Source organism: Podarcis cretensis (assembly GCF_951804945.1).
Source record: "Podarcis cretensis genome assembly, chromosome: 3".
NCBI classification, from domain to species: domain Eukaryota; kingdom Metazoa; phylum Chordata; class Lepidosauria; order Squamata; family Lacertidae; genus Podarcis; species Podarcis cretensis.
This window is the reverse complement of record NC_137172.1, coordinates 112,437,587-112,454,380: the sequence shown is the minus strand read 5'-3', so window position 1 is coordinate 112,454,380 and position 16,794 is coordinate 112,437,587. Positions and strand designations below refer to the sequence as shown.

Here is a 16,794-nt window from a genome sequence, read left to right as displayed (position 1 = left end):
GAGTTTCCCCAGCCACCCTGGGAGGCTCCCAACAGAATATTAAAACACGATAAAACAGCAAACATAAAAAAACTTCCCTGAACAGGGCTGCCTTCAGATGTTTTCTAAAAGTCAGATAGTTGTTTATTTCCTTGACATCTGATGGGAGGGCGTTCCACAGGGCGGGTGCCACTACTGAGAAGGCCCTCTGCCTGGTTTCCTGTAACCTCACTTCTCGCAGGGAGGGAACCGCCAGAAGACCTTCGGAGCTGGACCTCAGTGTCCGTGCTATTCTACTAGCCATTACAATGGCCTTCACCCTTGAGCATTGTAGTTCACTGAGCGATTGGCTCATGCAGTGTATTGGAATGGAGCTCTGCTCACCCTGATTTGTTCCACGTCATTCAGTAGGCCAAAGCTGACTCAGGTGTATGCAAAAGCAGCTTAAGCAACTCAGCAGTGTGATCAGTCATTTTCTATCTAGGAGATAAACTGTTCTGAAGGTTGTATCCAACCAACAGTGTCGCTCAGCTGAAAGTGACTGAAAGTCAGTGGAATGGAGAGGGAAGCAATTTGGGGGGATTCACCCTCCACCTACAGTCCCTGCCCCCCAGTCTGCCCTGAAGGGTCCCACAAGCCTTCCAAGTTCTGTTGATGGAATTCATACCATCAGCTGACTGACACCATACAACCCTGAAAAAAGTAGAGCCAGGTAAAAACCAATGGTACCGGTTCTGTTAATGCATTGCAATGTCTTTGGCTAACAGCAATAATAAGGGGGAAAGAACCCAAATCTAAACTGAATTTCACCTTCCAGCACTCTATAAACCTGTCACTGCTTAATTAACTGTAATAGGTGATATTATTTCTGTACAATATTGTAAATTGCACTGTATTTCACAAGTAATATGGTGCACACCCATAACTTAATACTATTACATCCAAAACAGACTGATTTACTTGCCAGTTTAAATAAGTCTGTTGTATTTTACAGCAAGGTCGTGCATGCTGGGATAACAGCAGGAAGAAATCTTTAAAAGTGAAAGGGGATAGTACATAGCTGCAGGGTTATATGTCAATGTGTTCGCACAGGTAAAACATGACTTAAATATAGACCTTTCAGTTTCAAGGCTTAAACATTTTTCAGTATGTTCCTTACTTCTGAAAACACACCCACACCAACCACTTTGTTCACTGTTTGACTTGAGATTCTGATATAAGGGGAAATTTCCTGTGCATGCCAAATGGTGTTGGTAGAGTAGGGGAGCGGGTGGCGTTGTGGTCTAAACCACTGAGCCTCTTGGGCTTGCTGATCAGAAGGTTCGAATCTGCATGATGGGGTGAGCTCCTGTTGCTCTGTCCCAGCTCCTGCCAACCTAGCATTTCAAAAGCACACTAGTACAAGTAGATAAATAGGTACCTCTGCGGCAGGAAGGTAAACAGCATTTCCGTACGCTCTGGTTTCCATCATGGTGTTCCATTGTGCCAGAAGCGGTTTAGTCATGCTGGCCACATGACCCGGAAAGCTGTCTGTGGACAAACGCCGGCTCCCTCGGCCTGAAAGCGAGATGTGCGGTGCAACCCCATAGTCGCCTTTGACTGGACTTAACTGTCCAGGGGTCTTTTACATTTTACCTTTTTTAGGGGTGGGAGAATCTGTCAATTTTGGGTTATCATTTCCCCCATCTTAAGTTCAGCTCTCCATATTACCACATCAGTTTGTGATGATGATGATTTTAAAAGTCCTCAGGAAAACTAATCTGCATTTTAGCGAACATCTCTCCTAATACACATTTTTTATGTACTGCAGCCTAATATACACCTTATTGCTAAGCAGTTTCCAAGATAAAATGCATTTTTGCATGTAGCGTTCACTAGTGTGCATGCATTTTAATGCACATTTTACCCCAGTAGGTGCTTTCAACTTGGCTAGAGAACTGCGTCACACAATTCAGAAAACTGCACATTTCCACAAATTGCTAGCTAGGGATGGTGGGAGTTGTAGTTCAAAAACAGCTAGAGGCCCAAGTTTGGAAAACCCTGCCTTAGCACAAAGACAAATGCCTCCTTTGGTTTAGATGCATACAACACCTCAAATATGTGATGGTTTTGGTGAGGACCAGAAAGGACAATCCATCTCTTTCCATGTTCATGTGCATACATGAAGACCCTCTGCAAATGGCTATAGTGCATCCTGTTTTGAGTTCGGTTGATGTTCCCAGCTATGCTCCAAATGTCTTCTGAGTTGGCCATTCCCGCCCCACAGCCACCACCGTTACTGAAATCTATGCACTAATACAGCAAGAAGAAAACATTGAAACGGTTCCAAGCCATCTGGGCTTTGCCATTGTCAATGTTTCTTCCAAAGCACACAATACCTTGTTTATTGTCGAAAATGCCTTCACTGGTCACACCACAGCACAGCAGGGTTTCTCGGGATGCTTGGCCCATGAGAAACATCTAATAGAGATGCACAATGAAATAAATAAAACTAAATAAAATAAAACACACACACACACCATCAAAGACAATGTGGGCTTGTACAGAAATAGTAAACGCTGGCAAAGGGTAACTAGAGAAACACTGTTGTCATTTGAGGAACAATGTTCCACCGCCTCCCGCACAATGAAAGCCACTTTTGTATTTCCTATTTTCATGCATCAGCTGACATTACAGAGGCTCTAAAACAGCACTCACTGGGAAAAAGTGAGCCCTGTATTAGCTTTCTGGCTGACAGCCAGTGAAGGGTCAGGTGCTGCTCACATCAGTACTCTGGTTTCCAATTCCCCACATGCTGTGTGCCTCCTGGCTCTCTTATTCTCCCAGTAGTCATTTGTCCCACTATGTGACACAAATCTACACCAGTGGTGCAACTGACTAGCCAAGGCAGGAGGAAAAGCATGCCAATGGCATCCAGTAAACATGAAACCACCACTCCGGGGGAATCACACCAGCAGTCATGGAGGAAGGGGCTACAGTACCTGGGGCGGTGGGGGTGTGGCATGCCACACATGGGGGTGTGGCACGTCGCACGTACAAGAGTCCCAAGGGGTAGGCGCCTGCCCATGCAAGTTGTCGTCCCAATTGGGTAGGTGCCTGGCTATGTGAGCATCATTCCAATGGGGCAGCGCCCGCCCGCCCGAGCGTCCCAAGGGAGAGGCGGCTGCCCGCAGCGATGTCACGCCCCCAGGCTGGTACCCATGCCCCCTTCCTTCGCCACTGCACACCAGGAGAAAGTAGGCCTTGTTCTCACTAATGTGTCCAACCCATATCTGGGCATGGACCACTTCAGACTGTAGGCGGGGACTTGGGTCATTTCCAGACTTCCAATGTTTTTTTGGAGGGCTTCAAGTTGTGACTGATACCTCTTGGGACTTGCAGGCAGAGGGCCTTCTGGGTAGTGGCACCTGCCCTGTGGAACGCCCTCCCATCAGATGTCAAGGAAATAGACAACTATCTGACTTTTAGAAGACATCTGAAGGCAGCCCTGTTTAGTTAAGCTTTTAATGTTTGATGTTTTATTGTGTTTTTAATTTTCTGTTGGGAGCTGCCCAGAGTGGCTGGGGAAACCCAGCCAGATGGGTGGGGTATAAGTAATATATTATTATTATTATTATTATTATTATTATTATTAGGCAGAGGGAAGGGACGTCAACAGTAGGCTGAGGCAGAGCCAATGACAGACAGACCCAACCCATTCTAGCTCTTCCCCCATTCTTCTCCTCACTGAGTTCAATCATGGTAGCTCTGAGACTAAGGAGGAGGACGCTGACATTCAATGCCACCTTCTGGGCCAGAAGCTGGGTGGGGCACTGGATTTGCCCTAATGGACTAGCCTATACGACTATAAAAGTTGTTTAGCACAAATAAAGTGGATTACAATCAGGGCCATCTTTAGCAGATGTGGCTCTGGGGTGCAAATATCAGCCCAGCACCCCCAAATTACCATGGATAGTGTGTAGGGGGGGGGGGAATCTGTGCACTGCCAGCCATCGGGGGCGCAACTCTCCTCCATGCCACTGTGGGAGACCAATCCCCACAGAGGCTTTGGAAGAAAGCTGCATGCATGCCAGCCATATAGTAGGCGGGAGACAGCTTCCATCCTAAGCCTCTACAAGGATCGCTCTCCTCCCACGGAGACTTGGGAGGCTAGCTGCACGCCCGCCAGCCATATGATTGATGGGGTGCAGCTGGCGGGCATGCAGGGAAAGGGGAGGCCACCGGCAAATCCGCGTAGCTCCCCCACTCACTGGGGTGCCCGTGAGAGGCTGGTGCCCTGGTGCGACGCACCACTAAGCCCTATGGGAAAGATGGTTCTGATTACAATGCTCTGCTGCCGCCATACAAGTAAATCAGGATAAATTCAAGATGAATGCTAGTTGCAAATCATAATGAATGCTCAGGAAAGACCAGAACCCTCCCTTTGTGTAAGCTTTGCAATAATAATAATAATAATAATAATACTATTTATACCCCACCCGGCTGGCTGGGTTTCCCCAGCCACTCTGGGTGGCTTCCAGCAAAATATTAAAATACAATAATTCATCAAATATTAAAAGTTTCCCTAAACAGGGCTGCCTTCAGATGTCTTCTAAAAGTCAGATAGTTGTTTATTTCTTTGACATCTGGTGGGAGGGCATTCCACAGGTCAAGTGCCACTACCGAGAAAGCCCTCTGTCTGGTTCCCTGTAACTTTGCTTCTTGCAGTGAGGGAACCTCCAGAAGGCCCTCGGAACTGGACATTAGTGTCTGCAAAAGCAAATCAGGGTGGATGCTCAATAAACTGGAGGAGCATTAATGAATTCTCTTCCGTATAGTTTTCTGCATCACCACACACAGAGAGAAAACTAGCATGTCAGGACAAAGGTTAGATTAGAAACGGCCCCCTGATATCTCATTTTCTATGTGCAGAGAAGCTTTTCCATGAAAGAACATTCAATCAGCTGAGCCTCCACCTTGGGCCCAAGAGCCCAAGAGCTGTAGTTTGCTAAGAGTGCTGGGGATATTAGGATATTCCTACAATTCCCAGAGTTCCCTGGGAGGAGGGACTGATCATTAAGCCAGTTTAATTCTGTGGTGTGAGTGTGCCCACAGTCTCGTCCAAAGCAGACTCACAAAATAGCGAGCATCTCTTTTTGAAAAGGCTATCCCCAGAACAAAGTCTCTACACAGTGTTGTGTCCAGCATAACAAAATACAGTTGCTGAGCCAGTTAAGTAAATTACCATTTTCCTCTGGTCTGTATTAGAAGAGGAAATGTTGTCAATGATACTGACGTGTCAAGGACAGAGATGGTGGTGATTTATCAGGGGAGAAAGATGGGCGAGAGGAGTAATGAATACATGTTTGCAGTTGCCTAAGGGAAAAATCTGAACCAAAAGTCTGAAATTTATTTCTACATTAATGAAATGTATTAGCATTAATTGAGCCTTTCTCTAATTGGAACGAAGATCTTATAGTTGCAGCAGAAGTGTGAAATCAATTTGCCCCGCATTCAAGATGTTAAAAAAAAATAAAAAGTCTTGAAAATTTACTCAGACTGCATCTTCTCTATTAATGATGCCCAGCTGATTAAAATTGGCAGAGCGCCACTAAAATCACTGGTTTTATATCTGCAGAGGACCCTGATGCTATGTGTTCTGGATAATTTACAAAATTAAAGCCGAAAGGTTCGCACAATGCTGTTTGGTTTCAATGGTCCTCCAATGCCAAGCCAAGATGTTCATCTAGCAAAATGTCCAGTATGCTCAGCTGCATCTCTCCTAGAGTGCCAATCGTAATTAAGCACCATTTCTTAAATATCCAAGAAATGAATGCTGCCTGTAATTATAGAGTGATGCTAACAAAGAATATGTGGATCAAGGGGCAGAAGAAGTATAAAAATCATCTGGATCTGGCACCATCCTATGTACACAACAGTCTCCATAATCCTGATTGCAGTATACTATGAGCAATGCAGTCGGTGCCGCCTGCAACATTTCAAGGATTCAAGTCACGTCGAAGTGAGACAAAATACCATGGGGGTTTTTTTCATAGAAACACAGTGAGCAGAGCAAATTCCCATTTCTTTGGTCAGTGGGACTTTCCACAAGGCAGCACAGAATGTTTTGAAGCATACAGCAAGGTTCATGGAGGCATCTCTCAATCAGGTCTTTCCAGAAGTCATAGGGCAAATCTGTACCGTACATCTAAAGCGCGTGCAAAGAATCCTGGGAAGTGAAGTTTTTCCTCAGGCGAGATTTCTAACAACCTTAACAAGCTACAGTTTCCAAGGATTTGCGGGGAGAAGCCATGTGCTTTACACGTGCTTCAAATCTATAGTGTGAATCAAGAAATCAGAAGCATTTCTCTTAGGTATTGTGGGAAGTGATATAAATAAAAAGGAATGTAAGCTTTTTTTTATATGCAGTAACAGCAGCAAGGGGACGCAGGTGGCGCTGTGGGTTAAAGCCTCAGCGCCTAGGGCTTGCCGATCGAAAGGTCGGCGGTTCGAATCCCTGCGGCGGGGTGCGCTCCCGCTGCTCGGTCCCAGCGCCTGCCAACCTAGCAGTTCGAAAGCACCTCCGGGTGCAAGTAGATAAATAGGGACCACTTACCAGCGGGAAGGTAAACGGCGTTTCCGTGTGCGGCTCTGGCTCGCCAGAGCAGCGATGTCACGCTGGCCACGTGACCCGGAAGTGTCTCCGGACAGCGCTGGCCCCTGGCCTCTTAAGTGAGATGGGCGCACAACCCCAGAGTCTGGCAAGACTGGCCCGTACGGGCAGGGGTACCTTTACCTTTACCTAACAGCAGCAAGAATATTATTGGCCCAAAAATGGAAGCAAGAAGAATTACCAACGATGGAAGAATGGAGAATGAAATTAATGGACTATGCGGAACTTGATAAACTAACTGGAAGGGTCCGAAACCTGCGGGACCAGAAGCCTACCGAAGACTGGAGTAAATTTACAGATTATTTGAAAAGTATTTGCGATGATCAGACGATGTTTGTAGGTTTGCAAGAAGCTCTCTGAGGAATTAATATTGGAAATATTGCAAAACTGAAAAAGGAGATAGGATACGTTAGAAATATAAAGGCAATATTAAGTTAGGAAATGTGTAAGAAGTGAATAAGACAGAGGATTATCAGAGGTGCTGATGGAAGTCCAATAGGAATGTATTTGTGATAAATTGTGTGGTATGTTTTATAATTTTGTATTTTAAAATTTATATGTGTGTGTGTGTGTGTGTGTGTTTATAAATGCAGCCAATTCAACGTTTTGTGCTATATGGTGCACAGCTTAAACAATGCAATTGGATTAGTCTTCTAGGATGGCCCGTGCTGGTGTGTGCCCCTGCCAATCCCACTTCTGCAACACACACACTCTCTCCACACTTGTGTATGGAGCAAAATTAGAAAACTGTCATACTGGTGCTTCCCGGCTGTCTCTATTTTTGGTTGCGATTCAATCCCGCAAACCAATAAATCCAAGCTGTGCAATTATAGTTGATTGGGAGGTCTTGTGCAACATACCCACTTCCCCTAAATATTGGTCTTTCTATGATAAGGAAAGTGTTACGGTAATGCACTGGGAAGTGTGGTGCAACTTGTATCTTGCACGACTCATCTAATCTTCCTGCATACAAATTACAACACATGCTCTTTAAATGGCCAGTGGTCATCTAACCATTCTGCAAAGCAACTCAGGATGATAGCTCAACAAACAGGTTGTTTGGAAGTGCCTGTTATCTCTTCTACAAACGAACTGCTTTGCAAAATTAGTTGCTTTGCTAAACATAGTTTGCATGTTTTCCCAGACCAGCATCTATTTTGCATTTTTTAAAAACAAAACAATTGCAGCTTTGTCTTGTGTAAAATTATCACAGTGAGTGATCTAGTAATATAAGCCTCCCAGGAATCCTTTAAGTTAAAGGTATAAAAAGGGATGGGAAAGGACCCCTGGATGGTTAAGTCCAGTCAAGGCCACTATGGGGTTGCAGCGCTTATCTCTCTTTCAGACTGAGGGAGGCGGCGTTTGTCCATAGACAGCTTTCTGGGCCATGTGGCCAGCAGAACTAAACCACTTCTGGCGCAATGAGATACCGTGACAGAAGCCAGGGCGCAAGGAAATGCTGTTTACCTTCCCACCACAGTGGTACCTATTTATCTACTTGCACTGGTGCGCTTTCGAACTGCTAGGTTGGCAGGAGCTGGGACAGAGCAACAGGAGCTCACCCCGTTGTGCAGATTTGAACCACCAACCTTCTGATCAGCAAGCCCAAGAGGCTCAGTGGTTTAGACCACAGCGCCACCCACATCCCTAATCCTTTAAGAGCGTATGTTTAACCTGGAGGAGCGTATGTTTAACCTGTTACATGGAAGTTGGAGGAAGCTTGTTTCCTCCTGCTCCAGAGGACAGGACCCAAACCAATGTGTTCAGGTTAGAAGAAGAAGAAGAAGAAGAAGAAGAAGAAGAAGAGTAGTTTGGATTTGATATCCCGCTTTATCACTACCCGATGGAGTCTCAAAGCGGCCAACATTCTCCTTTCCCTTCCTCCCCCACAACAAACACTCTGTGAGGTGAGTGGGGCTGAGAGACTTCAAAAAAGTGTGACTAGCCCAAGGTCACCCAGCAGCTGCATGTGGAGGAGCAGAGACGCGAACCCGGTTCCCCAGATTACGAGACTACCGCTCTTAACCACTACACCACACTGGCTCTCTCAAGAAAGGGGATTCCAACTAATCATCCGGAAGACCTTTCTGACAGTAAGAGCTGTTTGGCAGTAGAACGGACTCCCCTGGGAGGTTGTGGACTCTCTTTCCTTGGAGGCTTTTAAGCAGAGGTTGGATGGCCGTCTGTCAGGGAAGCGTCAGCTGAGATTTGAGCATTGCAGGAGGTTAATTGAACAAGATGACAGCAGGGTCCCTTGCAACTCTACAATTCTAAGATACATTTGCAACAGGGAAAGTTACCTGTGTTGCAGGAATCTATGTATAGGTTGGGGAGGTGTTGCGTCTCCAGCAGATGTCATGCACATGCAGCCCACTACCAAAATCAGCACAATCACTTTTGTGACTTTTGTGATTTGTCCCCACAAAACACTTCATCACAGTTTCTTCCTATCTCTTCAAAGGGCCTCTGCTGCACAATACCAAATGTAACAATTCACTGATAAATATATATACAGTCACACCTCGGGATAAATGTGCTTCAAGTTAAGTATTTTTGGGTTGCGCTCCGTGACGACCCAGAAGTAACAGAGCATGTTGCTTCTGGGTTTCGCCGCGCGTGCATGCGCAGACGGTCAAAGTGATGTCACACGCATGTGAAGAAGCAGCAAAATGTGACCCGTGCACGCACAGATGCATGGACGTGGGTTACGTTCGCTTCAGGATGCGAACGGGGCTCTGGAACAGATCCTGTTCACATCCCGAGGTACCACTGTATGTATATATATATATGTGTGTGTGTGTGTGTGTGTGTGTGTGTGTGTACTGGCTCACTGGGAAGACTTCGGAAATTCATATAGACATGTGAGCTCAGCTACTCAGCAGCCCCTCTGCCTGAGTGATAATTCCTGGCATCCTAATACCTGAGCACCAGACAGGTAGCCATTCCAGAAATAACAAACCCAGATGAAGACAAAAGGATGTGATTAATTTGACTGGGAATCAGGGAAATGTGAATATCTCTTTTGTTACACTTGATGGGTGCTTGGTGGAAGGCAAGGGGAACCATGGGGCAGGTTCCAGGATGCTCAGATTACTGCCATCAGACCTCCCCTTTCATGATGTAATCATGATGTATTAGTGATGTAGTTGTGGGGGGTGTAACATGGGGATTAGCAGCTAATAAATGTTTGGGTTCTCTTTTGCTTAGGGCTTCCATCTTGTTTCACCTTGAGGCAGGTGGGAGTCCTGTCGCAACAGTCTTCAATAAAGACCAAGCCTACAGGCTGCTGTTTTGCTCTGGTATTCCTGGCTGGTGTCCTTGTTTTTTTGTCCAAGAGAGCCCTCAGATTTCTCCGTTAACACCTGTAAGCCTTTCAGGAATTATTCTGGACTACAGTCTTAAAGAGGACAAAGAAAGCAGCTGGCCACAGCCTTTACTTTTTACTATCTGAGAAGCCTTACTTGTTAAGCAGGAGGAAAGCCTGATGTCCCCTGCTCAAGCAAAATAAAAAAATAAAAAATGCAAGACCAGCTCTCACTTGCCTTAACATAGCAAGCACACCAGACCCTTGAATACTGCTGAATCTGAGAAATTAATTAATCTACAGACAAGACATCAAATGCAAGCCCATACGGATTTGTGCATAAGAACTGCTGATTTTTGTTTGTTTGTTTCACTCACCTCCCAAAGAGCAACAGCATCCAAGCACAGAACAATCTGGGGGGCAACTATTTCTGAACATCTCTTGCTTCCAAGTATTCTCTCTGTGGCCTCTGCTCAATACACCAGATGAGTGCTAAAGGCTCTAATTTTCCTCCCCTTCATCTGCTTTAAGGTTTCTGACTGCTCAGCATGAGATAAGCACAGAACAATGATACAAACTTGCCTAGTCCCTGCTGCAAATATTGTCCTTCGTTGGAGTTGAGAGATGTTGATGTCAAAGCATGGCATTTTGCACTAAATGTTCACTGGTAGCTGATGAATCTAGGTCCTGGTTTCAGCTACCAGTGAAAATTTAGTATCAAATGGGATCTAGGCAGTGTAACCTTTGGCATTAAAGTTTATTGTATTTAGGCGAGGCAAACCTAATTGGGGGGGGGGGAATACATACAATGAAGATCCGCTTACGTAATAACACAAACAGATAGTAGAGGAGGTGGAGAACTGTTCAGACAGACAGGTTTTTACAAAAATTCAACTGCTATGGCCATTGTCACAGGTTGCACTTGGTTTTTTTTTGGTGACTGTTAATTAGTGGGGCATTCAGTAAACTCAGTGCATTGAATGAACTAATTCAGATTTACTGATTTGCTGTATTGATTGAAAAATCTTCAAATTACACCTGAAAGTACCGGTAGTTCCTATAAAGAGGAAAGGGGGACCCATGTGTGTCACCTTTAGTTCCTTGGGGAAAACATGTGATATAAATGCAATAATAAATAAACAAACAAATAAAATGAATTAAATTCGTTTTGCAGTGGAAATTTGCGGTGGGCAATTTTCACTTCAATTTTAATTCAGTTCCATACTTTTAATATATATATAGGAGTTTCATTGCACTTTATGTTTGATTGTGACCATTGCATTGACTATTTTTTACTTATCTGAAAAGTGATGCTGCTGGCTAGCTTAATAAACACAGAGCAGGTTAGCTATCTGACAAGAGGTGCCTCGCTACATCTAATGGTAGAGCTGGTCTTGGCATAAATCTTCAGGCATCATGGTTTCACCATTCCTGCCACATATAGACAGTTACATCCATATTGCGTATTATGATCCCAGTTGAATGAGATGCAATGAAACCGGTCTCTATTATATAAATTCATGCCTCCTGCAATTTAGGCTTTCCAAGCTTCATTTTATCTCCAAAGGTTTGCCTACATATATTAGGTAGTCAGAAGAATCTCCTGAGTTTCTAATTGTGCACACTAATTTCATTGTATTTTGAAGCTCTATATCATGGGTAGGCAAACTAAGGACCGGGGCCCGGATCCAGCCCAATCGCTTTCTAAATCAGGCCCATGGTCCGGGAATCAGCATGTTTTTACATGAGTAGAATGTGTCCTTTTATTTAAAATGCATCTCTCGGTTATTTGTGGGGCCTGCCTGGTGTTTTTACATGAGTAGATTGTGTGCTTTTATTTAAAATGCATCTCTGGGTTATTTGTGGGGCATAGGAATTCATTATTTCCCCTCCTTCAAAATATAGTCCAGCCCCCCACAAGGTCTGAGGGACAGTGGACTGGCCCCCTGCTGAAAAACTTTGCTGACCCCTGGTCTATATTCGGTCTGCTAAAGCGTGTTCTCCTTGATGGAGAGCACGTGTTGCGGTGGGGGCCACCAGGACACTCCAAAGTTGTGGGGCGGGCTAATTGATTGTTTGCCACTGATGTGATTGGGTTTCCCTTGTTGTTGGGACGAAGCTAATGTTGCCATTTGTTGATTGACAGCCAGAAATGCTAAAACTCCTTGCACGAGGCTAGAGCTTCCTCTTTTCGCCCATGCATCGGATTGCCCCCCCCCTATATTTAGGGTTGTTCGCTTTGACCTTGCTATGCCTGTCATGGGGTCGTCTGCCATTGGGGCAGGGGCCCGGTAGGAATTTTGTCCATCTGGCTGATTGGCTGGGGCCATTTGGTTTTTGCCTACTGCGTAGCAAATCATCACAACTTGTAAGGTTGCGGTTAGGCATTGGTTTATGGTTTGGCTGGTGGAGGGGCATGGATTGGCTGTGCCTGCCCCTCTAATGCTGCTGCTGCAAGGGATTCCATTAAAGGAATCAGGGGCTAACTATTGCTTGTCCACTCTGTCAAGGGGGCTCGGGCCATTGCCAGAGCTCCTGGCTGCATTTGGGGAGGGCTGGGGGCAGGTTCCCTGCTCCATCGCTACCCCCAAGTGTATTCCCCTTTTCTGACTTTCGCAGGCGTGCAGAATGTCAGTCTGTCCCCCACGGTGGGGGCAGATAGTCGCAACCAATGCCTAAGCAACCACTCACATGTTTGTATTTTAATAAAGTTGTGGCCAAAATTATGCCAAAAACCTTAAACAAAAAATTTGGTGTGATTTGTGAGTTATTGGGGTGGCCCCGGTTGACCTCGACACGCAAAACATTTTTCGTTTTTCTCATTGATAAGATCAGCAACAAAGCCCACACTTGCTTTTGGCCCCAACTGACCATGAAAAGGTTAATGCAGCTGCAGCAAAGGCACATCTAATCGAAAATCGGGGCACATTGAATGTGAGCAGCATTAGTATAACTGTTCCTCACTGTTACACAGCAGCTCCCATCAATCCACAACTATCTCTTCCTGTACTCTGATGAGCTGCTATCTGCCCTTGAGAGTATCTCAACTTTTTATTCATTCAGACTGTGACTCTTACAAACAAATAGAAAAGATACTTCATCGTACAAATATAATACAGAAAGGCAAACACTGAAATAACTATCTACCAGAAGGGCTCATTCACACTTATGCTTACCCTGTACTGCTTAGCTCTAAATTGAGCGAACATCAATCCAGAAAAAAACACCAAATTGTCATTTGCTCCAATTGAGGTTTTCTCCAGGGGAAAGCTACAGGACATGAAGAAGGGCGGATAAGCCCCAAGTCTCGGTAAAGAATAAATAAAATGTTTGGCATCCATTAGCAGCCACGTGTCCTAGCACCTGGGGCTTTCAACATTCAAAGGAGGACGCCAAGGAAGATGTTGAAGTGCTGAGGGCTCTACTCCAGTGTTTCCCAACCTTGTGCCTCCAGCTGTTTTTGAACTACAACTCCCATCATCCCTGACTAGCAAGACCAGTGGCAAGGGATGATGGGAATTGTAGTCCAAAAACAGCTGGAGGCACAAGGTTGGGAAACACTGCTCTACTCAACAGAGAATCCTTCCTTGCTTTCCCCTACCCCTTCTCTGCTGCAGGATGTGGCCCTGCCATTGTCTTATGATTTAGGTTATCTCCATTTCTCATTTTCCAATCTTAATTTCAGTTCTCCACATTTCCACATTGAAATATACTCAGAGTTGATAGTGGATTTCATGCTCTTTATTCAGCTCATAGTGGTGAGGAGGAATGGAAGTTCCCCCAGAAGGTCTGCTTATATACATTATTTACAAAATGGGCCCCACGTGATTGGCTAATTCCGGGATTCTCCTGTAGGCCAGTCAGGTTGTGGATTCACTCCTGTGGACCAATCGGACTGCTGCCTTTTGGATCCTATTCAACTCAGTACATAACACACATCAATTAGCAATTTATTTATTTAAAAAGAAACCCTCTCTCTGTTTTTGCCTTTATTTATATCAGTTTCTTTCATCTTTCTGTATTATCTTCCTGTAATATTGGGGGTTGGGAGCTTTTTAAAAATAGAAATGGTCGTGGAAATTCGAATGTCAGTGCGAATTTATCCTAATATACACGTGTTTGTAAGTAGAGACATCACCTTGCCAACAAAGGTCCATATAGTTAAAGCTATGGTTTTCCCAGTAGTGATGTATGGAAGTGAGAGCTGGACCATAAAGAAGGCTGATCGCCGAAGAATTGATGCTTTTGAATTATGGTGCTGGAGGAGACTCTTGAGAGTCCCATGGACTGCAAGAAGATCAAACCTATCCATTCTGAAGGAAATCAGCCCTGAGTGCTCACTGGAAGGACAGATTGTGAAGCTGAGGCTCCAATACTTTGGCCACCTCATGAGAAGAGAAGACTCCCTGGAAAAGACCCTGATGTTGGGAAAGATGGAGGGCACAAGGAGAAGGGGATGACAGAGGACGAGATGGGTGGATAGTGTTCTTGAAGCTACCAGCATGAGTTTGACCAAACTGCGGGAGGCAGTGGAAGACAGAAGTACCTGGCGTGCTCTGGTCCATGGGGTCAGGAAGAGTTGGACACGACTAAACGACTAAACAACAACAACAAGAAGACATGTGTTTGTATGGACTTTTTTTTGCAGAGCATATTTTAGGTGTCAGGAAGAAACAAAAACTTTCCTCCCCCACTGGCCCTTGATTTGAAGCGGTCCTGATATTTGCAACATCTTTTAGTGGGGCAGGATCTGTAAGACCTGTCTTTTATCTGTACAGATGTATTTTAGGCTTTTATTGGTTGCATTTGTTATAATTGGTTTTAGCATTTTTACTGGCTTTGTAAGTCATTTTGGATTGCTTTTGTGAGGAAAGCAATTAATAAATATATTAAACAAATACATACAGAAATAGGTCCGTTGTACTCAATAGGACTTACTTCTAAGTAGACCTGTGCAGGATTCTGCTGTTAGCCTTCCTTTCAACAGATCATTCAGTAGTCCAGTGATATGTCATTTTATGTGCCATGCTTTTGGTGCATCAAAACTGTACTGATGTAAAGTTTTGACAATGCCAGCTCTGATTGTTCCAATTATTCCTTGCACCAGTGTTCCATCATTCTATATATAAATATATTAATTAGATGCTCATGTTGCAAATATTTGCATTTTCAGTTCCCGTGAGCTTTCACGTTTCACTCTTTGCACTCCTCCCATTTGGAAAATGCCTTTAAATATTCATTCTTGCCACCATTTCTCAGACAATATGCACTTTAGCTTTCAATGCAGTGCTATGCTGAAGGATGCTACTATTAGAAGCTTGGGAGAACATGCAGCAATTTGCTTTGAAATATTGCAAAGGAGCTTCTCATGGTAAATAACTACCTGAAGAATGAACCCTGAAAGATGCTAAAGAATTGCCCTCTTTTGTCTTCTTCTAAGACAAAGACTCTGTAATTTATAGCATTGTATGGTTTTTATAGTTTTATTAAGCCAGTAGGATATCAGTCACTATGTGCATACAAGGGAGACAAAAGAAAGTTATCTGCATAGCACTTAGGATGGAAGAAACATTTGGGTGGGAAAGAGCAGAAAATAGATGAATAAGTTGTGGTCCTCCTGATTTTGTTGGATGACAAATCCCATCTTCCTTGATCTTTGGTCATGCTGGCTAGGGCTGATAGGAACTGGAGTAGATTGACTGCATTGCATAGGTAAATAGGTAAATGACCCCGGATGGTTAAGTCCAGTCAAAGGTGACTATGGGGTGTGGCACTCATCTCTCTTCAGGCCAAGGGAGCCAGCGTTCGTCCACAGACAGCTTTCTGGGTCATGTGGCCAGCATGACTAAATCGCTTCTGGCACAATGGGACACCGTGATGGAAGCCAGAGTGCACAGAAATGCTGTTTACCTTCCCAGTGCAGTGGTATCTATTTATCTACTTGCACTGGTGTGCTTTCGAACTGCTAGGTTGGCAGAAGCTGGGACAGAGCAACAGGAGCTCACCCCATTGCGGGGAGTGGAACTGCCAACCTTGTGATCAGCAAGCCCAAGAGGCTCAGTGGTTTAGATCACAGCGCCACCTGCTCCCTTGCATCATGTGGATACCCCGTAAGAAGGTGGTGAACAAACTATAGCTGTTTGAGAGTGCAGGCCTGATCTGAAAGTACCCTTAAAACTGGTAAATGTGCACACAACTGGGTTTTTTGTTTCTGTTTTACTTGGTTTGCCATTACGAAACATCTTGCACGGCTTCTAGTATCAGCAGCTGAATGTTTAATTCCCTGTTTCAATTTAATTAAATCTTTCAGTCAATTGTTGGCAGACTCTGCAGGGGAGAGGTATTAAGAGACCCTGAAGTACTAATTGCAACATCTCACTTTCCGTGGCAGTTCTCTAGCAGACCACATTGCCAGGCTGTCAACCACAAAGAGGCAAATATTCTGTATTTTCACAGTGCATGTCTTCTCTAAGCAGATGCTCCCAGCACCCGGCAGCTGAGAAGCAAACTCTTTAAACAGTAAGCACTTACGCAACCCACTGAATCCTGGTAACTATACAGAAAGATAAGGAATGGGGGGGGGTGCTCTGGAGGAGCTAGAGATGTTTCGACAGCAAGTTCCCCTCACCAGCTGCAGCTCTGCCTGTACTATCTGGAAGACTATATATTCTCAAATTTAGGCCCAAAAATAGTGATTTCTGGAGGACAGAAATACCACCCCCTGCAAAAACAACAACCCACTTGTGGATATTCTCCAAGATCTATTTATTTACATTCTGTCCTGTGTCTCCCCACGCCCCGCCCCCAATCGTGCTGCTTCAATGCTATTTTTCTCTTTGGATACTGTTTGTTTCACCTT

General features: G+C 44.7%; 1 protein-coding gene across 4 annotated transcripts in view; it reads right to left on the bottom strand.

Annotated features, from left to right (window-relative positions):
• PAK5 (p21 (RAC1) activated kinase 5) overlaps positions 1-16,794 on the bottom strand; it is a 130,262-nt gene that overhangs the window by 58,684 nt on the left and 54,784 nt on the right. For 2 of the 4 annotated variants that reach the window (XM_079969807.1, XM_079969808.1), the window contains one exon: positions 2,358-2,439. The exons of the other annotated variants lie outside the window; for them this stretch is intronic. In XM_079969807.1, the coding sequence (XP_079825933.1) occupies positions 2,358-2,439 (82 nt within the window). The remainder of the gene's footprint in view (positions 1-2,357; positions 2,440-16,794) is intronic. 4 annotated transcript variants of the gene reach the window in all.